General features: G+C 59.5%; 10 protein-coding genes across 10 annotated transcripts; 6 read left to right on the forward strand and 4 right to left on the reverse strand.

The window, feature by feature from the left end:
- Positions 1-366: 366 nt before the first annotated feature.
- Positions 367-1,091, forward strand: VTJ83DRAFT_615 (uncharacterized protein; the record flags this gene model as incomplete). The annotated part of the gene is made up of 2 exons (XM_071012829.1): positions 367-583; positions 715-1,091. The coding sequence occupies 2 exons, from the start codon at positions 367-369 to the stop codon at positions 1,089-1,091; spliced, it is 594 nt and encodes a 197-aa protein (XP_070869968.1).
- Positions 1,092-3,255: 2,164 nt separating this feature from the next.
- VTJ83DRAFT_616 (uncharacterized protein) lies at positions 3,256-6,709 on the reverse strand (the record flags this gene model as incomplete). The annotated part of the gene is made up of 5 exons (XM_071012840.1): positions 3,256-3,821; positions 4,125-4,212; positions 4,282-5,273; positions 5,331-6,482; positions 6,547-6,709. 5 exons carry the CDS (start codon positions 6,707-6,709, stop codon positions 3,256-3,258), a joined length of 2,961 nt encoding a protein of 986 aa, XP_070869969.1.
- A 564-nt stretch (positions 6,710-7,273) lies between these two features.
- VTJ83DRAFT_617 (uncharacterized protein) lies at positions 7,274-8,634 on the forward strand (the record flags this gene model as incomplete). Its single annotated transcript, XM_071012851.1, has 3 exons — positions 7,274-7,388; positions 7,478-7,553; positions 7,626-8,634. The coding sequence occupies 3 exons, from the start codon at positions 7,274-7,276 to the stop codon at positions 8,632-8,634; spliced, it is 1,200 nt and encodes a 399-aa protein (XP_070869970.1).
- A 297-nt stretch (positions 8,635-8,931) lies between these two features.
- On the reverse strand, positions 8,932-10,186 carry VTJ83DRAFT_618 (uncharacterized protein; the record flags this gene model as incomplete). The annotated part of the gene is made up of 4 exons (XM_071012862.1): positions 8,932-9,124; positions 9,214-9,645; positions 9,715-9,814; positions 9,883-10,186. 4 exons carry the CDS (start codon positions 10,184-10,186, stop codon positions 8,932-8,934), a joined length of 1,029 nt encoding a protein of 342 aa, XP_070869971.1.
- A 730-nt stretch (positions 10,187-10,916) lies between these two features.
- On the forward strand, positions 10,917-13,658 carry VTJ83DRAFT_619 (uncharacterized protein; the record flags this gene model as incomplete). The annotated part of the gene is made up of 4 exons (XM_071012873.1): positions 10,917-10,941; positions 11,019-11,165; positions 11,236-13,185; positions 13,264-13,658. The coding sequence occupies 4 exons, from the start codon at positions 10,917-10,919 to the stop codon at positions 13,656-13,658; spliced, it is 2,517 nt and encodes an 838-aa protein (XP_070869972.1).
- A 495-nt stretch (positions 13,659-14,153) lies between these two features.
- Positions 14,154-15,237, forward strand: VTJ83DRAFT_620 (uncharacterized protein; the record flags this gene model as incomplete). Its single annotated transcript, XM_071012885.1, has 2 exons — positions 14,154-15,083; positions 15,148-15,237. The coding sequence occupies 2 exons, from the start codon at positions 14,154-14,156 to the stop codon at positions 15,235-15,237; spliced, it is 1,020 nt and encodes a 339-aa protein (XP_070869973.1).
- Positions 15,238-15,935: 698 nt separating this feature from the next.
- On the forward strand, positions 15,936-16,954 carry VTJ83DRAFT_621 (uncharacterized protein; the record flags this gene model as incomplete). Its single annotated transcript, XM_071012896.1, has 3 exons — positions 15,936-16,287; positions 16,377-16,528; positions 16,634-16,954. The coding sequence occupies 3 exons, from the start codon at positions 15,936-15,938 to the stop codon at positions 16,952-16,954; spliced, it is 825 nt and encodes a 274-aa protein (XP_070869974.1).
- A 603-nt stretch (positions 16,955-17,557) lies between these two features.
- VTJ83DRAFT_622 (uncharacterized protein) lies at positions 17,558-18,363 on the reverse strand (the record flags this gene model as incomplete). The annotated part of the gene is made up of 3 exons (XM_071012907.1): positions 17,558-17,625; positions 17,750-18,153; positions 18,263-18,363. 3 exons carry the CDS (start codon positions 18,361-18,363, stop codon positions 17,558-17,560), a joined length of 573 nt encoding a protein of 190 aa, XP_070869975.1.
- A 2,305-nt stretch (positions 18,364-20,668) lies between these two features.
- On the forward strand, positions 20,669-22,893 carry VTJ83DRAFT_623 (uncharacterized protein; the record flags this gene model as incomplete). The annotated part of the gene is made up of 3 exons (XM_071012918.1): positions 20,669-20,799; positions 20,862-22,691; positions 22,767-22,893. 3 exons carry the CDS (start codon positions 20,669-20,671, stop codon positions 22,891-22,893), a joined length of 2,088 nt encoding a protein of 695 aa, XP_070869976.1.
- Positions 22,894-23,647: 754 nt separating this feature from the next.
- VTJ83DRAFT_624 (uncharacterized protein) lies at positions 23,648-25,676 on the reverse strand (the record flags this gene model as incomplete). The annotated part of the gene is made up of 3 exons (XM_071012929.1): positions 23,648-23,851; positions 23,951-24,750; positions 24,818-25,676. 3 exons carry the CDS (start codon positions 25,674-25,676, stop codon positions 23,648-23,650), a joined length of 1,863 nt encoding a protein of 620 aa, XP_070869977.1.
- Between the last annotated feature and the right edge of the window lie 550 nt (positions 25,677-26,226).

Below are 26,226 nucleotides of genomic sequence, written 5' to 3' on the forward strand. Positions count from 1 at the left end.
AGTTACACAGTACTAGTACGCAGTATGTACCTGTACCTAGACCAGACGGCCCGTCAGGCGTTGAACCCTTGACGTCAAACTGCCGGCCGGGTTTCAGGGTTTTCAGGAGCTTCATTCGAACAAACCTCAAACCCTTGGACTCCAGCAGGAGTTGGTTCCCCTCCCCTCCCCCAAGCCCACCTCCGTCTACCAGAGGTTTATACTGGTCAAGAGCAAGGACCTCACTCTGGCCGACCCCGCCTCCATCGACAATTCACGCTGCGTCATTCCTCCTCGGGCCGATTCCCAACCCAGCATCTTCATCACCCATCCGCTCTCTCTCTCTCTCTCGGTCACACACACACACACAGTCTCTCTCACTTCACCATGGAGAAGGACTTGGAAAACGCCAATCCTACCATCCTCAGCGTGTCGGAGCTGCCCAGCAGGAGGCGCAAGGGCCCTGATGCACGAACAGGCCCTGACGCAGGCTGCGACAAGATAGTTTTCCCCAGACACCATTGGCCCTATGGCGCCACTTCTTCGTCATCAGATGAGGACGAAGATTATGCAGAAGAACCCCTCGATGAGCAAGACATTTACGGTACGCGCTCGTGCTTGCTCTCCACATGACGCATGCGCACATCGAGAACCCTCTTGGCGGGCTCCTGTGCGGTGCTACGTCTTCCATCCTGGTGTCCTGACCAGGTTTCTCTGACCGTTCTGCGCCCACAGACCTCATCTCCCCCATCTCGGACCCAGAGCACCCCCATACCCTGGGTCAGCTGTCGGTGGTGAGGCTGCCCGACATCCATATCACCCCCTCGCCAACCGAGGTCTCGGGGCCAAACGCGCTCGTGACGGTCCGAGTGGACCTCACTCCCACCATCAACCACTGCTCCCTGGCCACTGTCATCGGCCTTGCCGTGCGCTGTCGCCTGGAGCGGACCCTCCCGCCCAACTACCGAGTGGACGTCCGCATGAAGCCGGGGTCTCACGACCAGGACGGCCAGGTCAACAAGCAGCTTGGCGACAAGGAGCGGGTGGCGGCCGCTCTTGAGAACGACGCCCTCCAAGCCATGATGAATAAAATGCTAGGAGGCTGCGACTGAAGGGGGAGCCGCCAGAGGCACGCACGCACAACGACACATGCCGGGGGCCGTGCCAACGTTGGCCGCACACAGACACAGCATTCACGTTGCCGGCCACCACCATCACCACGTGGGATCCATACATGGCGTGTCCGAGGGGTCAAAGGCAACCGGGGAGGTCCCCCGTCACCAAGGCCTGCGCTCGTCAAGTCTTGGGCGACACGGTTCACCCGAAGGTTCCCGTCGCCGTTGGATCGATCGGGGGGCTGCTTGCGAGGTCTCCAGCGACCGGGGTGGCGCTCCCACCCACCTGGGACGCTTATCACGCTCGTCTCTCTTGGGCGCAAGGGCAGGAGCTTCAGATGGTCAAGCAACCACACCGCCGGTTCTGTCTTGTACATAGGTCCTCGGCAGATGAATGCGCACACCATACACTACTAGTTGCTCGCATCAACCAAGGTTGTTCACGACAACGCCCTCCCCGCACAAACACGCCGTCAAACCACTTGTTTGTCGGGGACGGCTTTACCGCCTGTTTCGGCTCGAACATCGTTTGCGTTGGAGCACGTTTGGTTGCCAGAAATACCCACGGGACGTTGAAAATCCCGGGCTCATCAGGACGATCAACGATGGGCATTTGCCTGCTCATCCATTCCATAACGTGCAGCTTAATCCTCCTGTGTTTCGAGCGTTTTAGGCACACGGCAGAGGTAGACCACCCACCTGAGGCTCGACAAACAGGATCGCATCGATCAGTTTGCATCGCTGGGACCTCGGGCCATCCCATCCACCAAGCCATGCAACAGGTTACAGTTTCTCGTATGCTCTTGCAAGCGTAGCAACCCAATGTTACGGGGATCCTTGTCTTTGTACAGGACCGTAGGAGGCTCGCTTGCCGTTAGAGAACACCAATTGGCGCGCAAGGCTCAACTGCAGCGCATCAAGTAACACGAACAGTCTTCCCCCAGTCTTCCCAACCTCGGTCATGTAGCAAGAGACTTTTGGGTGGACGGAGGAAGATGCGCCATTTCCCCAGGCGCGCGGTGCGTCGCCGCTCACATGGGGGCTCGGAAGCCGAGGTTGCATCCGATCGCTCACCCCCCTAAGTACGCAGTAGGTCGCTGGTTTGCAGCTCCTTGGTCGCAATCCTCTCCGGCGATCTTCAGGGGAGGACATGAGCGACAGCGACTCATGACAGAAGACCCCGTGGAACTTTCGGCCGGGCTCGACTCAAGGTGGTGCGCCATGTACGGTTACAAGGGCCTCGGGTACGACGCTGAATAACACGCATGTCAGCCTCGTGGATGCTACCGTCGACACCCTCGCGCAAGCGACCCGGACGAAAGGGCAGCCCTGCCACCCACGGCTTCGCACCGTGCAAACCAACACCACAAAGCCCCTATGGATGATGCACACCCCACCGCCATACCGACAACATGGCAGCTCTCTGGAGGAACGGGCCAACATGATCATGGCTCGAGATTCCCGGCATTCGGCACATGAACGTGCCCATGGCTTGTCGAGGTATCTCCTGGGACTTGACATCCGCCGCCTGTCGCTTGCGACGGACTGCATAGGCTATGACGCAGCTTCGAGTGCCCTGGCCGCTCGAAGTTGATACCGTAGACGTCTATGATTCTTGTACAGAGTTCATCCTGGGTCTATGTGCAACAGTCTCTACTATGTAGGTAGAGAAAACACATGTCCACGCATCAACAAGGTTGGATACAACTCCCGATTACAAGAACGCCCCCCCCCCCCCCCCCCAAAAAAAAAAAAAAAAAAAAAAAAAAAAGAAAAAGAAAAAGAAAAAAAAAACCGATGAGTATTACATCGTGCAGACCGCAAACCACTTCCGAATGACCTGGATCGGATATGATGTGATGGAGGTGCAACACGCAACACACCCACACTCACACTCACACTCACAATCACACACAGACGCAGACATGGACACATCCTTGTAGTCCCTGTAGCATACAAGGTTTTCTTGACACGCTCAAGAAAATGAATCACTATTCCCTCAGTCTCTTGCAGTCCATAAACGCCGAAATTGTCTACTTGTGCCAGCACCGCCGGCTGGGTCGTCTTCATTCAACAAGGCCAATGCTCTCCTTGGGGGAAGAACCAGCAGTTCCCCTCCGCCCGCGACGTGAAACTTCCTACCATCAGGGCGCTATTACCCTCACACCCCATCCAGCGTACCTCCCTCGACCAAGCTCTGGTAAAACTCCGGCTCCAAAAACTTGGCCACCGTGACGTCCTCGCTCAGGCCCTTCCTCCGGCGAGTCTTGAGCACAAAGTCTCTTGCCGTCGCCAGAGGCGTCGCCATCTGCAGCGGCCGCGTGACCATCTCGCGATCGAGAGGATCGCCGGGGATGATGCTCCAGTGGTCAAACACAAGGCTCACCATCGCCTGGCCGGGGGTGTTGATGCGCAGGTCTGTCTCGAACCCGAAGCTATCAATGACGGGCATGAGGCCGTTGATGCGGTACAGCGGGGTCCCCGCGATGGGGCCGTCCGAGAGCACGTGCCCGCGGCGCCGCGACATGATGTTGTAGACGGTGCCGACCGACTCTTGCGGGCCGGTCATGGAGACCGAGTAGACGGGCTCCATCAGGCGCGGAGACGCCATCAGGAACGACGAGTAGCATGCCCGCCGCGTCGTGGGGATGATCTGGCCACCGCCGCGGAAGATGGCTTCTTGGGCAAGCGAAACGTCGATGAGCCGGAACTTGGTGTTGCGGATGGCTGGCGATGGCGGTTAGCCTGGTGGGGGGGTACACAACGCAGTGCATTCACATGGGGATGGGGATGAGCAGCCGAAACCGGTGTGACAGGCAGAGTGAGTCAAGTGCGAATCGTCCCTGTGGGCAAGACTTCCGGGGGGGACGACTGTCGGGAGGCCACAGGGCCTGCAACCTCCCGTGCAACCTCGACCGTTGCCCTAGGGTGTATCCCGCATTGCAGCTGCATATGCAGCAAGCCGGAAAATGCAGCAGGACGGCACCGCTCGGCTTCGGCTGGAACGAGACAAGAAAACCAGAGACTTACGCTCTTCGCACAGTGGTCCTTCGCGGGTGGCCCAACTGAACCCCTGGCGAATCGACTCCTTGACCGTGTTTAACCGCTTCTTGTCGACCTGTTCGGTCCGTTAGCATGCCGCCTGATGGCAGAAGTGTGCGGGGCAATTCCGAGCTATCCAACGCACCTCGGTCGGAAGGGTATCGTCCTGCAAAATGTTGGGCCCCATTTCGTCAGGGCCGAAGGCCCAGATGCTCCGCGCCGCGAGCATATCCCAGCCATACTTCTCCTCGAAGAACTTGGCCGTCTTCCGCGCGGGGTCGCGTATCCTGACAGCGCCCGACTCAATGTCCTGGGCGATGCCATCATCGAGCGGCTCGGCGGCCATGGTGATGGTGTTCTTCTTGTTGGGCGTAACGGCGTAGCACTTGGTGGCCGACATGTCTTGCACCGTCTCGCAGAACCGGACGACCGGGTCCGACACCCTGATTTCCATATCGGCGTAGAGGCGACGCAGGTCGTGGAGCACGCAGTCCATGTACAGCTCGCCGGTGCCGATGATGATGTGCTCGCCGGACTCTTCAACCTTGGTGGCGACAAGAGGGTAGCTCTTGTTGATCTTGCGGATGCCATCAAGCATCTTTGGCAGCTCGGATGGATTGATGGGCTCAACGGCAACCTTGAGAACAGACTCGGTGAAGTGGGATAGAGGCTTGAAGATGTAGGCATCCTCGCCGTCCTCAAACTTCTTGTCGACGATGGTGGCCGTCTTGACGATCGAGTTATCGACGCCGCCGAGCAGCACCCAGTTGCCGGCCGGCACGCCGTCGGTCGGGATGTTGTATCTCGTCTCGGCGATGAAGACGTCGGTGATCCTGGCCAACGCCATGTCCTCTTCGTCGTCCAGAGAGTAGCCCTCACCAAGCACACGGACCTCGGCGCCTGGCCGTGCGATGCCGCTCATGACCCGTCCAAACGAGTTGAAGCTCTTGGCGTCGGTGGTGCTGAAGAGCTTGGTGACGTGCACCACCAACGGGCCGTCTTGGTCGCACTTCTTCATCGACTCGGCCACCTTGGTGTCGAGCGGCCCGGTGTAGTATCGCGAGAGCTTCTGCTCTGCGGCCTCGACGGGCGACGGAATGTGTTGGCAGACCATATCCACGAACGCAGTCGACGGCCCTGCTCTCCGGTCAGTCTTCTGCGGAAAGGCCAAAGCGCGAGACAAAGAAAACGTACCAAAAAACTGCTCGCACACCAGCTTGAGGAGCACCTTGGCGTCTGATTTGAGCTGGGACGGCTTGAGCTGGATGCCCAGCTTCTCCAGTGTGCCCTTCAGATCTTCGGGGCTCTCGCTGATGGTGTGGGAGAAGAGCTTGTATATCGGCTCGAGGATGAAGTTGATGAAGGACCTCTTGGCCTCTTTCTCGAGGGGTTTCCTGGTGAAGTTGCGCTTCTGCGGGTTGAAGTAGACATCGCCCCATAACCTGCGCGCAAACTCGTCGACGCTGACGCCCCCGAAGCTGTCCGAGTACATCTTTGCGAAGGAAGCCAGCGTGAAGCACCACCCCATGGACGTGCAGGCAAACAGGACGTTGCCCTTTTCGGGGCTTATCCTCTTCTCGGCGCCCCTCCCTGGAAGGGTCTTCTCGATGACCGTGTTGACCTCCTCGATGACGTGCCTCAGCTTGTAGTAGGCATCGTTGGGCGGCAGCTTCAGCTCCAGAATCAGGCGGTCCATCTTGTTGACGATCAGCGTGAGCGGGATGTCTTCGAGGACGGCGTGCTTGATGATCTGCTCCGTGTTGACCTGGACGCCCTCCACCACGTCCACCACCAAGCACACGCCGTCGACCAGGCGGAAAGACGCGGCCACCTCGTCGACAAAGTCCACATGCCCTGGCGTGTCGAGGATGTTGAAGAGGTGCGACTTGCCCTTGGTGCTCTGGAGCACGACGCTCATGGGGGCGGCCTTGATCGACACCCCCCGGTCCCGCTCGATGACATGAACGTCGGTGTACCGGAGCTGCTCGTCGCGCTTCTTCCCTGTCCGCTTGTCCAACCTGTCGGAGATGGCATGGGTCTCGAGAACCAGCATATCGACGAAGGCGGTCTTGCCGTGGTGCAGGTGCCCGGCGAACGCGACATTGCGGATCTGTTCGGGGAAGTTCATAAGATCGGCCATGAAGGTGCGATCGAAGTGGACGGGCGGCAGGTCGGCCTCCTCGATGCTGAACTTCTTTTGCTCGACGGGCGCGACGATGGGCTGCGTCAATGGTTGCGCATCCTCCTCCTGCACCAACGTCTCGACCCCTTCCCCGTATACCTGGGCGGCGGTTGGGTAGTACTGCTTGTCTTCGTAGAGAACGACAGCGTTCCTGGGACCCTCATCTGCACGTCCAGGTCAGCCCAACCCGCCGAGACAAAGGCAATGGTCTTGATGTGCACCACATACCATCTATGTCCATGCGCTCCTCTGGCGGAGCTTCTGGAGCCGCCTCGGGGTATTCGTCGTCGACATAGTTGCCGATGTCGACGCCATGCTCGGATTCTTCCTCGGACGCCTCGACTTCCTCGCCGATGAAGTTGCCAAACTCGTCGTACAGATCGTCATCCATGATTGGTGTGGGTGGGAGGGGGTCGGCGATGTGTCGTCGGTCTTCAAACTGGATGGAGGCTGTCCCGTCGCGTCGCGTTTCCAGTGATGTATACTGTGTAGTAAGGCGGCTCCAAAAAATTAGCCTGCCGTCGCAGCCAAACTGCCTGCTGTTACAGGTTGCCAGAGCGCCGCGGTAACGGTAACGTACCTTACCTGACCGACGTTGCGTAAGATACGAAACGGGCAGCATCGTGTAACGATACACCATATAGTACGCGTTACCATACCGGGGCGATTAGTAATCGTGCCGCCGGAGCTGCAGATGCCCCCCCCACTTCCGGCCATCGGCCCACCCCCCTGCACAATTCTCGCTCGTTATTTGCCGCTGACTCAACGGCATGCGGGGCCCCCTGGTTCTCAACGAGGGGCAGCCCGACCTTTTATCTTATCGCCTTGGAGTTGCTCCCCTTGTCGGCGTTCATCAGTACCTAAATACCCTCGCGAACCTACACCGACAGTCCCCAGGATCCCCCAACCAGTTCATCTCGTGTTTGTCGACTCAGAACCACAGATACCCTCGAAAATGTCCGGTCTTCCTCCAGTCTACATTGCCTCCGTCGCGAGGACGCCGCTCGGCAGCTTCCTGGGCAGCCTCTCCAGCCTGAGCGCCACTCAGTTGGGCTCGCACGCCATCAAGGGTGAGTAACGGGGTTGACCACGGCCCTTACCCCCCTCTGAGAGCATATCGAAGAGCCTCACCGCTAACATCCTGCCCCCCCCTACGCAGCTGCTGTCGAGCGTGTTCCCCAGATCAAGCCCGAGGATGTTGAGGAGGTGTTCTTTGGCAATGTGCTCTCGGCCAAGTAGGCGAATCCGTGACATCCCCCGAACCACCACACACGACAATGCCCTGACCACGTTCTCTCCACATACAGTCTTGGCCAGGCTCCCGCCCGTCAATGTGCCATTGGTGCCGGCCTCTCGGACAAGGTTGTCTGCACCACCGTCAACAAGGTGTGCGCGTCGGGTCTCAAGGCCATCATCCTCGGCGCCCAAACCATCATGACGGGCAACGCGTCCATCGTCGTGGCCGGCGGTACCGAGAGCATGTCCAACACCCCGCACTACCTCCCGGGCCTGCGCACCGGCACCAAGTATGGCGACTCGACGCTTGTCGACGGCGTGCAGAAGGACGGTCTTCGGGACGCCTACGGCAAGCAGGAGCTCATGGGCATGCAGGGCGAGCTTTGCAGCCAGGAGCACGGCCTGACGCGCGAGATGCAGGACGAGTACGCCATCGGCACGTACAAGAAGGCTCAGGCCGCCACCGAGGCCGGCCTCTTCACCGAGATTGCCCCCATTGAGGTCAGCGGCGGCCGGGGCAAGCCGCCCGTCACCATTGACCGCGACGAGGAGGTCAAGAACCTCAACGAGGCCAAGCTGAAGACGGTGCGCCCCGTCTTCATCCCCAACGGCGGTACCGTCACGGCCGCCAATGCCGCTCCGATCAACGACGGCGCGGCGGCCGTGGTGCTTGTTTCCGAGGCCAAGCTCAAGGAGCTCGGCATCAAGCCCATCGCCAAGATCCTCGGCTGGGGCGATGCCGCTAGGGATCCCGCGCGCTTCACCATCGCCCCGGCGCTGGCCATCCCCAAGGCCATCCAGCACGCCGGCCTGACCCCGGCCGACGTTGACTACTACGAGATCAACGAGGCGTTCTCGGTCGTGGCCCTGGCCAACATCAAGCTGCTCGGCCTTGACCCCGAGAAGGTGAACGTCTTTGGCGGCTCCGTCGCCATTGGCCACCCGCTCGGTGCCTCGGGCGCCCGCATCGTCACCACCCTGACGTCGGTGCTGCGCGAGAAGAAGGGCAAGATTGGCGTGGCCGGCATCTGCAACGGTGGCGGCGGCGCCTCGGCCCTGGTGATTGAGAACCTGCAGTGAGGATGCGTCTGCGCGGGTGTGATGAAAGCAGGTTTGTGATTACAGGACCTGGGGTTCAGGGCGTTATTCGTCTTCCAAAAGGAGGGACCCTTTCTGATACAAGCGGGCATGTGTGCATATACCGGTGGCGGTTGTGGGCTGGGGCCAGCCCGAGTTGATAGGAACGCCATGGGATACGGTTCGGCTGTGCCAGCCGAGGTTAACTCGGTGATAATAGATGATAGACGTCGCGATGGATTTTTTTTTTTTTGGGTCCTCATTGTTTTGGACCGTCGCAGTGGATTTGAGTCTCTCGACTTAGTTGCCCGGTCGCCACGCCTTGACGCAGCCATCCTCTCCGCCAGTAAACACCACTTGCTGTTCATCGTAGAAACAGAAGCTCCGGACCAGCTCAGATCCGTGCGCCCCGGGCAGCGCAACCACCGTGTCCTTGTCCAAGCCCCATCCGCCAGGCCCCCTGGCCAGGTGGATCAGCTGGAACATTTGCTGGCTGTCATGCGACCTGTGTTAGCACCCCCCATCACCAAAGTCGAAAGAACCGAGGAAACATGGAAAGCAAGGGATAATAGAAGCACGCACTCCTGCGCCCCAACGCCCACCACCGCTCCGTTCCCATCCACCTTCGCCACCACGCCGGCAAGGTACTGACACCCGAGCGCCGCGCGCACGTCGCCGAGGTCGAGCGTCGGCGCGCCCGAGCCGGAGTTCTCGGCCGCGTCGTAGAGGGCAAACTTTTCGTCGTGGGACGCCGCGTACAGGAGCAGCGAGTCGCTGGGCACGGCGCCTCCCCCCGCGCCGAGGAACCCCGCGCGGTGCACCGAGCCGTGGTTGAACGTGGCCTGCACCGCCTCGTCCTCGTCGGCGACGCGCGTGTCGGTGACGTTGACGAGCCCGTCGGTCGAGCCCGAGAGGAGCAGGTGCGGGGCGGACGGGTGGAAGGAGAGCTCGGTGATGTCGTCGGAGTGGACTTCGTGGTACTGGGATTTCGGGGCCGAGGGGGAGCGGAGGTCCCTGTCATGCATGGTTCAGCTGGGGGGGTCGCGACGGGCCGAAGGCGAGAGGAGAGATGGGGAAGCGCACCATATGAGGATGGAGGCTTGGTGGTTGGCCAGCTCGGTGCCCGCCGCAAGGGTGTTGGCCTCTTCGGAGCAGGCGAGAGCGAGCAGGCCGGGCAGGTTACCTGGTATCGGTGTCGGTCAGCACGGCCCGCCGGTCTTTCCAGACACTTGAAAGGGTGAATCGGCGCACCTCCTATTTGCAATGCGCGGGCATTGGTAGGGTTTAAACGCAGATCCCACACCGAGACGGTGCCGTTCTCCCCGGCCGTGCAGATAACGGAGTTGACGCCGCTCAGGACCTTGGCGGCCTTGAGATTCCCATGGTCTGTTACGATCTTCCGGATCGGTCCTTGGCTTAACCTCAGAGGATCGAACAGGCTCAACGTCTGGTCGGAAGCGGTGGCTGCAAGCCCTAGGGCGACAGGAAGGATGTCGAGAACATAGGTCTCGTCGCCGGGATACTTGTACCCGTCCGATGTGACGAGGGGATACATTGGATATGTGCTTGGATCGTCCTTCCAGCCCTGATATCAATCTGCTTCACAAGCAGAGCTTGGGGGTTGAGACAGGTGCAGCTATGTGTAAGTGAGATGAAGTACCTACGGTTCTGTGTAAGTCGGTCGGCCGCGTAGATTTTTTCATAAAGCGAGGGTCACGTCTTATGTGGGGGGGGGAATATGCCTACCTCTTGGTATAGATCAAGCCGATTTTCACCTCACCAATTTCTCACACGGTTTCTTTCCCACTATTGAATTTCCAGCGCAACTTTGTTTACTAAATCGTGTTGACGGCATCAACTGCCCAAGATTTTGAAGCAGATTTAGGCCGACCAAGACGCACCAGACGGCAACCAGCTGCAGCCTCCGTGCTGCCGGACCGGCAGCATGGGAGGATCGACGACAGCCCATGGATTCATCGTGTGTAAAATACGGGAAATACGGACATCTGAAATTACGATACGCCACAACCCCTGCCGAGCAGCAGGATGCAGCATGGCGGGAACGTGGTGGCACCGTTGTCCAGTGGGGAGCTTCCAGAACCTCCGTCCAGCCTTTAGGACAGCTTTACGACTTGGCTTACAGGTGACGTCTTTCTCAACCACCCGAAAGAACACCAGCCAACCGCTCTGCGCTTCCTCTCGCCTCGCTTCAGTTCCAGTCGGCCGGCCCATCGCCATGGAATGAAGGTCTGCCATCGTCATTTTACAGTTCCCAGCAGACCACCATGAAGGGGCTCGTATGGGTGATCCGTAAGTGGCCAGCTCCAAGAAACCACCATGCGCTGCATCACCAACGCAGCCCACGCTAACGGCCCTTCTCCCTCCAGTGCTTCTGCAGGCCGTCACCCTCACCCATGCCGACACACACGCAAATCAGCATGTTCTCGGCGGCGATGCAACCAAGGACAAGAATGGCGACACGTTCCATGCTGAGATCGCCGCACAGGCCGGCAAGCAGGCTGCCCGAGAGCCAGGTATGGCCGCGCTTCTTGGAGAGGGGTACCTCATATGCGCAAGCCCTTTGCTAACCAACGTCCCGGTCAGGGGCCGACCTTGTCGACGCCGCGCTCGTTGAACTGCGCAAGCTGCATCAGCCTCTGCAGCACCGCTCGCGAAAGCACCAAGGCGTCATGAACACTATCCTCCACTTCGCCCTCATGGCCCTCCCGAACCTGCGCCTCTCGGCGCCGACCCCCGAATCCTCGGCCGCGACGGCGCCCAACCCGAAGCTGCTCCACGCCACCAAGCTCCTCGAAGAGTCTGCCCGCCAGAACAACTCGGATGCGCACTACATCCTTGCCGAGATGAACTTCTACGGCAACTACACGCACCCGCGAAACTTTTCGGCGGCTTTCGACCACTACCACCAACTCGCCCTTCTCAACGGAAACAGCTCGGCCATGTACATGCTCGGGCTGATGTACTCGACCGGAATTGGCGGCGCCGTGCAGAGCGACCAGGCCCGGGCCCTCCTGTACTACACGTTCGCTGCGAACAACGGCCACACGAGGGCCGAGATGGCGGTGGCCAACCGCCACTACTTTGGAATCGGGACGCCCAAGAACTGCGACGTGGCTGTCAAGTACTACAAACGGGTGGCTGACAAGGCCATCGCCTGGTACCGGTCGGGCCCGCCCGGCGGGAGGAGCTGGATCTCGGAAGCCTACCGCATCGCCGACGAGTCCGGAGGCGCCTACGGCGAGGGTGCCAGCGCCGCTAGTGCCGGCGAGAACGCCAACAAGGCCAGCGTCACGTCGGACGCCCACGCGTCCATCGAGGACATTATCGAGTACCTCGACTTGATGTCTCAAAAGGGTGATTTCAAGGCGTCGTTCAACCTGGGGCGCATCTACTACGAGGGCCAACGAGGGCTCGACAAGAACTTTGTGCTCGCCCGCAGGTACTTTTTGGAGATCGCCCAGAAGTACTGGAAGAAGAACCGACCTGCCGAAGCCTCCAAAGCGGGCCTCGACAGCCTCGACAAGACGGCCGGCAGGGCTGCCGGATACATCGGGCGCATGTACCTGCGTGGGGAAGGCACCGAGCAGAACTTTGACCGGGCCAAGTTCTGGTTCGAGCGCGGCGCCAAGCTCAGTGACGCGCAGTCGCAGTACGGCCTGGGCCTGATCTTCCTCAACGGATATGGCGTCAAGTCGAACCCCGCACAGGCCATCGAATTGTTCCAGGGGGCCGCGATGCAGGACTATTCCTATGCGCAAGTGCAGCTTGGAAAGCTCTACCTCGACCACGGCAGCAACGAAGACGTTGCCACCGGGATTCACTATTTTGAGCTTGCCGCGCGGTGGGGCAACCTGGAGGCGTACTACCATCTCGCCGAAGCCAACAACATCGGAGTGACGCACGAACGATCATGCCGCGGGGCCGTGCAGTATTACAAGAACGTGGGCGAGCGAGCCGAGCCGCTCCTGTCGTCGTGGACCGAAGCCAACCTGGCGTACGAGAGCGGCGACGCAGAGCTCGCGTTCCTCGAGTATCTCGGCCTGGCAGAGCAGGGCTACGAGAAGGCGCAGAACAACATTGCCTATCTTTTGGATCCCGCCAAGTCTCGGCTGCCGCTCGGTCGCTATCTTGCCCAGCGGCCCAAGCCGCCGCTCCTCGACGACCCGAAGCTCGCCCTCGTGTCGTGGACGCGCTCGTCCTACCAGGGCAACATTGATGCCTTGGTCAAGATGGGCGACTACTACCTGTACGGGATCGGTACCGAGCCGGACGTCGACAAGGCGGTGCAGTGCTACACGGGCGCGTCCGAGTTCCACCAGAGCGCGCAGGCGCTGTACAACCTCGGGTGGATGCACGAGCACGGCATTGGGTTAAATCAGGACTACCATCTCGCCAAGCGCTACTACGACGCCGCCCTCGCTACGAACGAAGAGGCGTACCTGCCGGTGTCGCTGAGCCTGCTGAAGCTGCGGGCAAAGAGCGCGTGGAACACGCTGACCCATGGGAAGGTGAATTCGATTCAGGACGAGCCGAGTAAGTGCCCTACGTAGCCGAATGGTAGCCACACCGGTTTTTTTTTTTCTTTTTGCTGACGGTTTCTGGTCCCCGTAGCACCCAAGAAGGAGTGGTCCCTGGCGGACTGGATCAACAACTTCATCCAAGACGACGGCGGACCCTACTACGACGACGGCTACGACGACTTGTACGAGGACGAGACCATGGCAGGTGGCGATCCGCTGGATTTTGACGACGGGGTCATGGAGAGCGTGGCCATCCTCGGTCTGGCCGCCGCGCTGGTGTTCCTCATCATGTATCGCCAACAGCGGCAGCAGGCGGCGAGGCGGCAGCAGGAGGAGGAGGCCAGGAGACAGCAGCAGCAGCAGCGACGCCAAGCGGCCGCCGCGGCGGGGTTGAACCAGCCACAGCAGCAGCAAGGGAATGGGTTCTTCCCACAGCCTGGGGAGCCTGGGTTTATGCAATGGGGGGTTGGGGGAGTTGGGCATTGAGGGAAAGTTCTTGGGACGGCACCTGTTGATAGCAAGCTTTCAAACGCATCATACAGCATGGAGCAGCGGCGTATCCGGTTGGACATTCTTGCGTTCTAGATATTGCAGCGTTTTGGGTAATGTAACGAATTGCCCGTGTTTGAAACCATAATATCGGTTCGTCGGATGCTTATGGGGGATTTTGCGAGGAGAAATGATGACTGTCTCTTTCAAGTAAAAAAGAGGTTGAAATTGACGTTGTGAGGCGAAAGTTGGTTGCAGGTGACTGTAGCGGTGTTCTTTTCTTGAAAGTCGGCCTCGAGCTTTCATTCATTCGGGTTCAGAAGGACTGCATGGAAGGGGAACGTCGGCTGAGAGGAACGACATGCCACCTGCATCTTCTTCCTCTTTCGGCAACGCCGCAAAACCAAGGCTCCAACAAACCTACATCACATCCTCCAAAAGAGACATGATGTGACACGCATTCAAAATGCATCATCCTTGGAAGTCGGCAAAATGTCATTTCAAACCCCTGGTGGTCCTGCTGCCAAACGGCGTCGGATCGAAGCCGCAAACATTACGCTCCGGAAGCCCTTCCGATCGCCGCTGATACATCGGCCACCGGCTGGATCCGGCTCACAAGACCAGCAGCAGCAGCAGCAGCAGCAGCAACCCACGACCGACGCCGACCGGACGTCTTCTACCGCATCTGCCACTCCTCATACTCCCGCAACTCCGGCTTCCTCCAGAAATGTACATCCGGGAGAAGAAGAGGCGGCGATAGCCAGAACCTCCCTCTCAAGAGGAGGCTCAACGTCAGCCTCAGCACCCTCCCCTCTCGCCTCCAGGGCCGAGAAGGACCGCCACAGCAAGCATCCGCCCCTTCCGAGGGTCGCAAACTTCGCCTCAAGGCCATCCCCGCGTAGCCTCCCCCCATCCAGCCTCGCCGCCGCTACGTCAGGGAGTGCGAGAGCGGACAACAGAAGCAGCGGCGGCAGCAGCAGCAGCAACAACAACAACAACAGCGCCTGCACCGATGCGGATGCCCTCCTCCGCCAAATCCAAGCCTCCCAACGACATCTTGCACTCCAAGTCCGCGCCGCCCAGCAGCGCCTTGAGCTCGTCCAGCAGGCAAGACGCATCGAGGAGGCGTCGCGGGCCAACAAGGCCGACGCCGGCCTGCGGGAGCGGATCGCGAAATGGAAGGCGGCGAGCAGGCTGGCGGCAGAGGAGCTGTTTGAGCTGGTCAGGGAGCGGGCGGAGGGGATGGGCGGGGCGCGGGCGTGGAGGGAAAACGAGAGGCGGAAGGCTAGGAGTGGTGGATTTTGGGCGGATGAGGACGGGCAGGAAAGGGGGGGTGAGCGAGATGAGGATGGGGAGGAGAGGGACGAGGAAGAGGACGACGAGGAGGAGACGAAAAGAGAGGAGGAGGAGGAGGAAGGGGAGGTAAGTTCCCGTTTGGCTTGGCTGTGTCGGGCTCGGGTCGACGCTAACGGTTTACGATCTACAGGAGTTTACGATGGCCATGATGCTCAAGAGCCTGAACATCGATCCGGATGTGTTGGGCTGGGATGCTGGAGAAGGGAAATGGCGGGATTAACGTCATAGGGGATTGGGTTGGAAGGTGAAGCAGGCGAGGGAGCATGCTTCTTCTGGCTGGCTCCGGGCATGTTGTCATCGATGCAAGAGATCCGTGACAGAAAGGGACGGGACATTCCGACTCTTCCTTGTGACAACGTGACAACCGAGTTGACGTTGCACCCATTGGGGAGCTTGGCCGTTTGAACACGCAATACAGGATTATGAAGTGAACTTCGTTGAAGGACCCAGCATGACATGGTTTCCATAAAAAAACACAATATTCAAGCAGCATCTGGTGATGACGAATGGTCCTTGAAGTGTCCGGAGTCTCCTCTCCGATGGCGCCTTTGTGACACGAACGAGGTTTTGGAGATCGACAGACATGTGACTTTGAGCTGGGAGATGGAATTGAGACTGGCAGCCAGCTGGGGGAGTGCGGGCTGCCCTGGACGCCAAGAACTGGGGACGGGAGTTATGGAAGCTAGCCGGATTCGTAGGATGGTGGGGCTGAATTCGGGACTGGGCGGCCAATGGCGTACCGGCAATTTGTCAAGGTGGATGGTTAACCTCGGGCATTCGACCGCCACCAGTGCCTGCCGTTCCCGAGGCCTTTTCCCGACTTGCACACAACAAACCGTCGACGACGACAACGTCACCGAGACGGAGCAGCATCGTCAAGTTCCCTCCTCCCCCCCTCCGTGTGTTCGCCAGCCCGCCATGGCAGCTCTCCGCTCTTCCGCCTCCCGCCTCGTCGTTGGCGCCGCGTCCCGGCCGACCCTGCGCCCGGTCGCCGCCGCCGCCGCCCGCGGCATGGCCACCGTCTCGGATGACAAGCCGCGCCTCAAGACGTTCCAGATCTACCGCTGGAACCCGGAGACGCCGACCGAGAAGCCGCGCATGCAGAGCTACACGCTCGACCTTAACAAGACGGGGCCCATGGTCCTCGACGCCCTGATCCGCATCAAGAACGAGCAAGACCCCACCCTCACCTTCCGGAGGTCCTGCCGCGAGGGCATCTGCGGCAGCTGCGCCATGAACATCAACGGCACAAACACCCTGGCCTGCCTTTGTACGTGGTGTCCCGAGCCGCCGCCGGCCCGAGGATCAATGGGGCCTTTTTTTTCTCTCTCCGAGTCTAACCACCCCGCTCTCCGTTAGGCCGCATCCCCAAGGACGACGGCGCCGACATGAAGATCTACCCGCTCCCGCACACCTACGTGGTCAAGGACCTGGTCCCTGATCTCACCCACTTTTACAAGCAGTACAAGTCGATCAAGCCGTACCTGCAACGCGACACCCCCGCGCCCGACGTGAGTTGCCTGACCCTTGGGGGAGGAGAAGAGAGGAGAGGAGGGGAGAGGAAAAGAAAGCAAAAATAAGATGAGGTGGGAACGATTCTGACGCTCCGAAAACAGGGCAAGGAGTACCGCCAGACCCGGGAGGACCGCAAGAAGCTCGACGGCCTGTACGAGTGCATCCTGTGCGCCTGCTGCTCGACCTCGTGCCCCTCGTACTGGTGGAACTCGGAGGAGTACCTCGGCCCCGCCATCCTGCTCCAGTCGTACCGGTGGCTGGTGGACTCGCGCGACGAGAAGACGGCCGAGCGCAAGGACGCTCTCAACAACTCGATGAGCCTGTACCGCTGCCACACCATTCTCAACTGCACCCGGACCTGCCCCAAGGGCCTGAACCCTGGCAAGGCGATTTCCGAGATCAAGAAGTCGATGGCCTTTTAAGAAGATGCGGGGGGTTCGGATTGGAGAGCGCCGCTGGGAAAAGGAGGAGGAGGGCCTAGTAGGAAAGCCGAGTGGGCGGCTTGGAAGACGCCAGAATGGTCTTGATATATGGCGTGGGGGTGGGAAAAGAAAAACAACCCAGGCGTAAGTCCTGAGTATGGGCTTTGGTGCATGTATAAACTTACCTAGGTCTCCAGCATGGTCGGAGTTCACTTTGTCAGAGTGCGACAATTGATGGTTCTGGTTTTTTTTTTTGGAAGGAAACCCAAGACCCAACAGCTGGATCCGGAGGGGCCCGGCAGGCTACTTATTTTTTTCGAGGGCCTATTGTCTTTCACACTTCATGTGGCTGTTGGAAGTCCCCGCGACGTGGAATGACAGCGGCCAACTGACATTGTATTGTGCAAGGAGAGAAACAAAGCGCGCAGGACTAACTTATACAGCAGAAATTTTTGGAACAGTGAAAAGAAACGTTTTCTCCTCCTCCTACACTGACTCCGCACCACGCTCGCATGACGACTCGAAATCGGGAGGCTAGCGTCATCCTACTCCCGCCTCCACCGCTTCCTCTGGCCATCATGCCTCCGCGCTTGCTGACCTTCGCTACTCGCTCTTGAGGGGCTCATAGAGAATGGTGACCTGCACGTAATTCTCCGTCGTCACCGCGGCATCTGCCACCATCTACGTCAGCCTTTGCGTCCTCTTCACGCTCGACCCAGCAGCCTCGAATGGGAACGACGACAAAATATCCAAGGGAGCAGGGCGAGATAAGCAACGGAGGGAGAGACCACTCACTATCCTTGAACTTGACGCCCCAAGCCGGCGGCTCCCCGTTCTTGGCCGGGGTCGGGAAGGCCACCCACCGGCCGGCCCTGGCGGCGAAGCCCAGCGGGCCCGCGCCGACGTCGCCCAGCTTGAACGAGGTCCAGTCGATCGTCGCGCCCTCGGGAACGGGCGCCGCGGCGGGGTCCCCGAGGATGCTGGCCAGGTCGAGCAGGCCCTTGCGGCCCACCAGCGCGACCGCGCCGCCCTCGGGCGTGTGCAGCTCCGCGAGGCCGGAGGAGGGGTTCTCGACGGGGTAGACGACGATGGACTCGCCCTTGGCGGAAGGGGTGACGCCGAGGGCGAGGCCGGCCGTGGCGTTTGCGACGGGAGGGGCGAGGGCGCGGAGGTAGAGGCCGTCCAGGGGGGCGTAGGGCCTGGGGAAAGAAAAGGGGGGGGGAAGGAGTAGGGGTTAGTTGGCATCTCCTAAGGTACAAACAAAAGCCGGAAAGAAAAAGACAACCAGAAAACGAGGGGGGATCTCACGTGGAGAGGCGCAGAGTGTACAGCCCTTGGACGTCCCGGCGGACAGGGGTTGCCAGGGCGACGGAGGCGAGGAGGGACGTGATGAGGGTTTGGAGTTGCATGGTGAGAAGAGGCGAGAGCGGCGAGAGTGGTGGAGCTAGGCTGTTTGACAAACAGGGCCCGAGGCGTTCAAGTCTTGGGGTGGTTGAGAAGCGGCTCCTGAGGCTATGGCTACCTAGGGACCTAGCGGTAGCGATGAAGGCGATGATGGTGATGGTGATGCGGGCGATTCTGGAGGAGGCGCTGATCTTGTTTGTTTCCTCCTTTTCCTCTGTGGTGTTCGAGGAAGGATCATGGCTCTTTTATGGAGTTCCCCGTTGCGCCTTTCCCCGGATTGCCTCATCATCTTCTGTCTCGTGTCATCACACAGGTCGCATCTACATTCCTTCTTTTCATGGCGACGTTCAAGAGGCTGTCCTCTCATGATCGTGAATCCTTTGGTCGTCCTTCCGCGTGTCCCCCACAGGCTCCATCACACCTCAGCCCTTCTTGGCCCCCCCCCCAGATCCCTCCCTATCTCAGGCTCCTCCGGCATGCTTCTTGCTGCACCTTCCTGTCGTAGGGTGAAAAGCTTCGGCATTCGACGTTTGCCATGAAGGATTTTCTTGGTTCGTGCGACGCGGAGGGGACTGCCGTCGTCGCGCTGCACGCGTGGCAATACAGGCAAATCATGCGCATTTGTGCGGCTTGTGCACAAGCTCGCTGGATGGATTCTTCCGACGCCATTTTATTAACGGCTGCACCTGGTATGCACCAGATATTGTTCTATATAGCCAGATATTTGAATCTAGGTATTTTTAGCACTCCCTGCTGCGTTTTGCTTCCTTCTTGTTTCCCGGGCGGTTCAGAGCCCGGGGATTCTCTGCAAGCGGATGTGCGGGAGAGATGGGTGCTTCGTGTGTAGGCACCCCAGGTACCTACCTACCGAACGTGAGCTTGGGGGTTGGGAGGAGGAGGAGGAGAAGAAGAAGAAGAAGAAGGAGGAGGAGGAGGAGGAGGAGGAGGAGGAGGAGGAAGAGGAAGAGGGAGCAAGACCCCTGACCCCAAAGCTCGCCTGCCCCCTGCCGGATGATCTTCCCAACATTGCTTCCATCGTCTTGTACACAAAGTTGCACGCAGCTGCGATGTCGATCCAGGGACGGGAGTCAACGTCAACACTCCTTCCTCTTGCGACGCGGACCTCACTTCTCCTCGGAAAAGACGTTGTAACACGTTGGATTCCAGAAACCAGAAATCTCCCAGAAAAACGGGATCAACCCTTTGAGAAACACCAGCCGATGATATGCAGAACGCACATTCCGCCCCCCGTTTCTTCCTCACCCGGAACCTGGGACGGTTGCCGCGTCGCCCTTGATTGCCTCACCACCCTCACCACCAACATCGCTCCCCCCTTACACGCAGGCTTCGACACGGCTGGCGACGCACGCAATCAAGAAGCCGACGGTTTATGCCTCGCTTGTCACCGAGCCATGACGTCTCGGGTCGGCGAGAGTCAAAGGTCAGCCGGTGACGTGCAGCGAACAATTTCCAGGTTCGCGTCTTTGTGGTGTGCTCTTCTTTACAACGGACCGAACGAACCCGGAACCTTCCATCGCCTTGCCAGCATGGCGGCACCGTCAGGCCTGATCGCAGCCTTTCGCCACAGCCAGCCGATGAGCGGCGCTTTTCCGATGGGATCCGTCCGGCTGTCCCGGCCAAGGTTGCAACGGCTTCATATGCAACGGCCTGTCAGTCGAAGGTCCCCGGATCTGCCCATCCACTGATTGATGCCACTCCCAGACCCTCCCCCGCAGCCGTTGAGCCCCCGACCCAACGATGAGGACCCTCGCACTTAGCCTGTTGTTTCAAGTAACCCTACCTTAAATCCACGTCCTGCAGCCCCGACTCACGCAAGCACGCAAGCGGAGTCATGCCTCCTCGTTTCCCTTTTCTGCCGGCTGTCGTCGCGAGGACCCGCCTTGGCTTCCATTGTGGCGTCGTCGAGTCGCCGGAAGTTAAGTGCCCTCGCCAGTAGACGGGCTCGGAGAGGCTTGCAGACGCGGCTTGCGAATGGCGTTCTCATGGCTGCCCGATGATGATAAGCTTTCCGGCTATGGCGGCGTCAAGCCTCTGGTGATGGTAGCATGCCCGTCACGCTACGGACGGGGAGCGAACCGCATACCGCGCTCCTCGATCGAGGCCTGCTTTGCTTGGCTTCAGCCCTCGGGCTCGTCTATATCTCTTGAGCTTGTCGCCGTGCCCGACCAGGAGACCTGATGAACTCCTCCTGGCTCTCTTGCGGGTCACCTCACCTTCCTAACTAGGAGCCGATCCAAGATTCTCGAGAGCTTGTGTTGACACTCTTAGCACAAGCCCACCCTACCCACCATGCATTACGCAGCAGCTGTCCTCCTGCTCGGAGGACTAGTCGCCGCTGCGCCGGTGGCCAACGAGGCACCGTGTCAGCAACGCATCGTCTGTATCGACGCTGTCAACTCTTGTGGGATCAAGTACGGCGGGTAAGGATCCTCTCCGTGCCACGAATAGACACCGAGATCGGCTTGCTGAGACACAGTCACAGGTGCTACAATGCGTGCGACGCTGCAGCCAAGCCTGTCGCGCCCCCGTGCCCCCCAACGTCCACCCCTAAACTGGTCACCTCTGTCTTGACACGGAGGCCCACGTCGACCTCAACCAAACAACCGCCTCTCACGGTCCCGGTGGTTCCCGTTCCGCCAGAGAAGCCCACGTCGAGCTCAACCAAGCGGCAGACCCTCACGGTCCCGGTCGTTCCGGTTCCGCCTGAGAAGCCCACATCGACTTCGACCAAGCGGCCGACCCTCAGGGTTCCGGTCGTCCCGCCACGTCCGACTAGGACCAACAGGCCGACTTTCCCGTTTCCCGTCAAGCCGTCCACTTCCAGCACCAAGAAACCAAGCCTAACGCTCTCGGTTGTTCCGCCCCGTCCGACCCGGACCAACAGGCCGACACTCTCGGTGTCCGTCATCCCCACGCTCACCAATCGGCCCACTGCCACGCTTACCGTGAGCCAGAAGCCCACGCTCACTAGGCAGCCTACCCTCGTCGTTCCAAACAAGAGGGATGATGAGCCGGTCAACAAGAGGCAGATTCTCACAGTTCCGGCTCCCGGGGGTGGGCCGATCTTGACGGTTCCCAGGGACGGACCGATTCTTATCCCCCCTACTACGACTAAGCAGGCCACTACCTCCTCAACTAAACAGCCAACCACAACCACTTCCACCAAGAAGACCACCGCTACGACAACCAAGAAGCCGACCACGACTACGACCAGGAAGCCGACCACGACTACGACCAGGAAGCCGACCACGACTACCAGCAGGAAGCCGACCACGACTACCAGCAGGCAGCCTGGCCTTACAGTTCCCGTTCCCGGCGGTGGCAACATTCCCTGGCCGACCAACGTTCTCACTGTTCCGGTCTCCAGAGGGGAGAAGAAACAGGAGGAGAAGAGGCAACTGACAGTCCCTATTCCCGGCGGTGGAGATATTCCTTGGCCTACTGCTATTCTTACGAGGATCACAAACTTGCCTTCCGGCATCCTTACCGTCCCGGTTCCTCGGGCTGAGAAGGTTGAATACGCCGAGCAGGCGGAACAAGTCGATAAAAGGCAGCTGACGGTCCCTATTCCTGGCGGCGGTGGAAACATTCCTTGGCCCACCGCCATCCTTACGAGGATCACAAACCTGCCGACGGGCATTCTCACGGTTCCGGTTCCTCGGGCCGAGAAGGTTGAACACGCTGAGCAGGCAGAGCCGGTCGATAAGAGGCAGCTGACAGTCCCTATTCCCGGCGGCGGTGGAAACATTCCTTGGCCCACCGCAATTCTTACGAGGATTACAAACCTGCCTTCTGGAATCCTCACGGTCCCCATCCCGAGGGGGGAGAACGAGCCGGTTGAGAAGAGGCAAACTCTGACGGTGCCCGGAGACGGGCCTCTTCCTACAAGGTCGCCCCAGGGCACCGTCACGTTGACCTTCTCAACCGGGAAAGCCACCACTATTCTGACGACCCAGTCTGCCACAACGACCAGGAAGCCAACTTCCACCACCAAAAAGCCAGCTACCTCAAAGAAACCAACGACGACCAAGAAACCCACCCCCACAACAACCAAAAAGCCCACCCTTACTACTACTACCACCACCACCACCAGGAAGCCCATTCTTACCGTCCCCGTCCCGAGGAACGCCGAAGAAGCGGTCTACACCAAGAAGCCAACCCCGAATCCTCCCAAGCCCACAACCTCAGTCACTGCAACACCGGATAGCCCTAGCACCACCACAGCCCCTATTTCGACGCCTACAACGCCGTGCTCGTCAACGGCCACTGTGTGTTGGGATGCAGTGAATGAGTGTGGAATGTGGTATGGAGGGTATGTCGTTGACTTCTTTTTTCTCCTTGCGTTCTGTTGCTCCAGGGACGTGGCTAACGGATTCTGTTATTGCAGATGCTTCCCCGACTGCAGGCCGTGGCCCGTCATCAAGCCACCGCCGTGCCCGAACAGCTCGGCCAAGCTCACCACCATTGTTGTGTCTCGTCCCAAGTCCACCCCGACTTTGCCCCCTGTTCCTTGAACGATATCATGAATGCAGAGGGGGGGCTGAAGAGGCAAGGTGATTGGCTAGGCAGGAAGGAAAGAGGACATGAAGAGATGGAGTGGAGGAGGAAGAGATATCTTGCAATAAAGGTTGGGATGCCCAGGTAGGAATGGATGGAGGGGGGGATATCTCGGGATACCTTTGATCAAGATTGGGTAGGAATGGAAGGAATGGAACTCTTAAGCCACCTGAGTGGATTGGGTTCGGCTGGTTGGATTTGAATTCCTTTTTCTGTTTGGATCCTATTATGGATTCCCAACTCTCGTTCAGACATGATTGAGCTGGAATGTGTTCACGGGGGGAGACCTCTTGACCGATCCAGCGGCCTGCTTCGGCAGGGTTAAAGGATTAGGGCCGCGAGTTTGAAAACAGTTCGGAGGAATTGCTATGTGATTGAGAGCAACATCTTTCAGCGTTTGTCTTGTTGGCTTTGTGCATGTTTGATCATGGCGCTCTGGAAGGAGAAATGGAAAGGACCTCCCTCGGGAGATGTTTACGTGAGGTCAAGCCCCCTGAAATGTGCTACGGCAACCAACCGCGTGTGCAACCCACCCTCAGATATCCATCGCCATTTTTTTGTTATCATCCAACAAAACCATCTACATGACTTGCCTGTAAAAAAAAAAAAAAATCAAATCAAATCCTCCATAAAAACGTTTTCTATCCATGCGTATCCTTTTCTTTTCTTTTTTTTTTTTCGTCTCATGGCCGAAGTCATCACGTCTCAATTCTATTTCCCCTTGCTCGCGAGGTACTCGACGTCCCCAACCTCGCGCAGCCTGTCTCCCTTCGCCAGGACCTGCTCCTCCATATCCTGCTGGTAGCGGCGCATCTTCTCCTGGTACTCGGGCACAAAGGCGCCCAGGATGCGCACCGCGAGCAGCGCCGCGTTGGTCGAGTTGTTGATGCCCACCGTGGCGGTCGGGACGCCTTTCTGTGATAGGTGACATGCGTCAGCGTTTTTTTTTTTTTTTTTTTTTGCAAGGCCAAACACGAATGGAAGGGTAAACAAAAAAGAACGGGAGGAACGCACCGGCATCTGCACAATACTCAACAAGCTATCCACGCCATCCAGGTGTGTCGCCTTCACCGGCACGCCGATCACCGGCAGCGGGGTCTCGGACGACAGCATGCCCGGCAGGTGGGCGGCGCCGCCCGCGGCCGCGATGATGACGCGGATGCCGCGCTCGGCCGCCTCGGCCGCCACCTGCATCATGCGCTTGGGCGTGCGGTGCGCCGAGGTAATGTCAAGGGCGTAGGGGACGCCGAACTCGCGCAGGATGGCCAGGCCGGCGGAGAGGACGGGGAGGTCCGAGTCGGAGCCCATGGTGACGAGGACAAGCGGGGCGGAGGAGGAAGGCTGGGACAGCGGCGGTTGGGGGGCCGAGGTGGACTTCGCCGCGGGTTCCTGCGTCGGGCGGAGGGTTTCGGCGGAGGCGGCGAGGCGGTCGCGGCGCAGGTTGTCGACCAGGTCGATGAAGGGCTTCACCTTGGCCTCAAGGGCCTGGATGGTCAGGTTGCTCGTCACGGTGATGTGGCCGATCTTGCGGCCGGGCTTGGAGGCCTTGTTGTACAGGTGCAGGTAGACATCCATGTCGTCGTCAAACGTGGACCGGGCGAGCTCGGCCAAGGCGAGGTGGGCGTCGGGCGTGGCGCCGCCGAGGATGTTGAGCATGATGGCGGACGAGACGCGCGGGGCGAGCGTTTTGGGCACGGGCAGGTCCAGCACGGCGTGGATCTGCGCCTTGTACTGCGACATCTGCGGCACCGCTTCGATGGTGTAATGGCCCGAGTTGTGCGGGCGCGGAGCCACCTCGTTGACCATCAAAGAGCCTGGGGCGTGGTTAGCAAGAACCATGCATGCAAGCAGAGGAAAAAAAAAAAAAAAGGAGAGGCTTACCATCCTCAAGGAGGAACATCTCCACGGCGAAGACGCCCCGGCCCCAAAGCGTGCTGATCACGTCTGTGGCGAGCTTGCGGGCTGCCTCGGAGACGGACTCTTGGACGTCCCTCGGCGGCATGAAGACCTTGGTGCAGATGCTGTCTTCGTGGATGGTCTCGACGGCGGGGTAGGCGACGCAGGCCTTGAGGTTCCCGGCGTCGTCCTCGGTGCGGATGACCATGACGGCCAGCTCCTTGACGAAGCTGGCCCATTTCTCGGCGTACAGGCTCAAGCCCCTGAGGGCAGCGATGGCGGGCAAAAAGTCATCCTCGCCGGCCACCTTGAAATTGCCCCGGCCGTCGTAGCTCCCCTTCCTCGCCTTGACCATGAAGGGGAAGCCGAAGCGGGCGGCGGCGTCCCGGAGAGAGTCCAAGGCGGCCTCGCCCGGCTCGATGGCGACCTGGTCGGCGATGGGGATGCGCCGGTCGCTGTTGCGGAAGTGCTCCTTCTGGAGGAACTTGTCCTGGATAAGGCGAAGGGTCCTCCAGGAGGGGTGCACCGGCGGCGTGTGGATCCGGGAGGAGCCGTCGGCTTGCTTCACCTGGACGCCGTTCTTTTCAATCTCCTCGAGGACCTCGGTGTCGACGTGCTCGATCTCGACAGACAAAACGTCGGCATGGCCGGCCAGCTCCCTGATGCGCTCCGGGTCCTTGAAGGAGCCCGTGACATGGCGGTTGGTGTTGTGAGCCTGCTTGGCCGGGGACATGTCCTCGTCGAGGATGGCGACGTCGATGCCCAGGGGATTCGCCGCCTCGCACAGCATGCGGCCGAGCTGCCCGCCGCCGAGCAGGCCGATCACGGGGTTCTTGAGCGTCATGGCGGTCCGTCGTTGGGGTCTGGACTCTCTCTTGGGCTAGATGGAGCGTGATGACTTTGGGTCTACGAGGGAAGTTGGGGGAGCGAATCCCGGTAACAAAATGACTCGAAGTTTGGTGTTGTAAGTCGCTGAAAAACGGGGTTACGGGGTTCCTGGCCAATCAGCGGCCCGGATGACTCGCCGTTTCGGTAATTTTTGCGGCTTTGGACCCCACAACAAAACAGGCAAGTAACAAGGTAACGTTAACTAGTTACCTTAGTTATTGCTTGATGAATCCCCGGCGACCTTCTTCTTTCTGTGCTAGCCAATTCACCAGTAGTATTCACTACACACACAACCACCACCCTGTCAAACCGTCCCTCTCAATCCATGGCGATTAGAACGTGATCACATACCCGAGAAGAGCCGAAATATCAAGGCTCACACTCACTCTTGTTTTCCGTCGACCGAGCTGAAGCATTCGAGCGCCAATACAGCCCGTCTCGGGCACGTCACAGTTCGTTTCACGCGTTCAATCCATGGCGGGGTAATTGTTGCCCCTCCAAACCAC

This window comes from Remersonia thermophila, chromosome 1 (genome assembly GCF_042764415.1).
Source record: "Remersonia thermophila strain ATCC 22073 chromosome 1, whole genome shotgun sequence".
NCBI classification, from domain to species: Eukaryota; Fungi; Ascomycota; class Sordariomycetes; order Sordariales; family Chaetomiaceae; genus Remersonia; species Remersonia thermophila.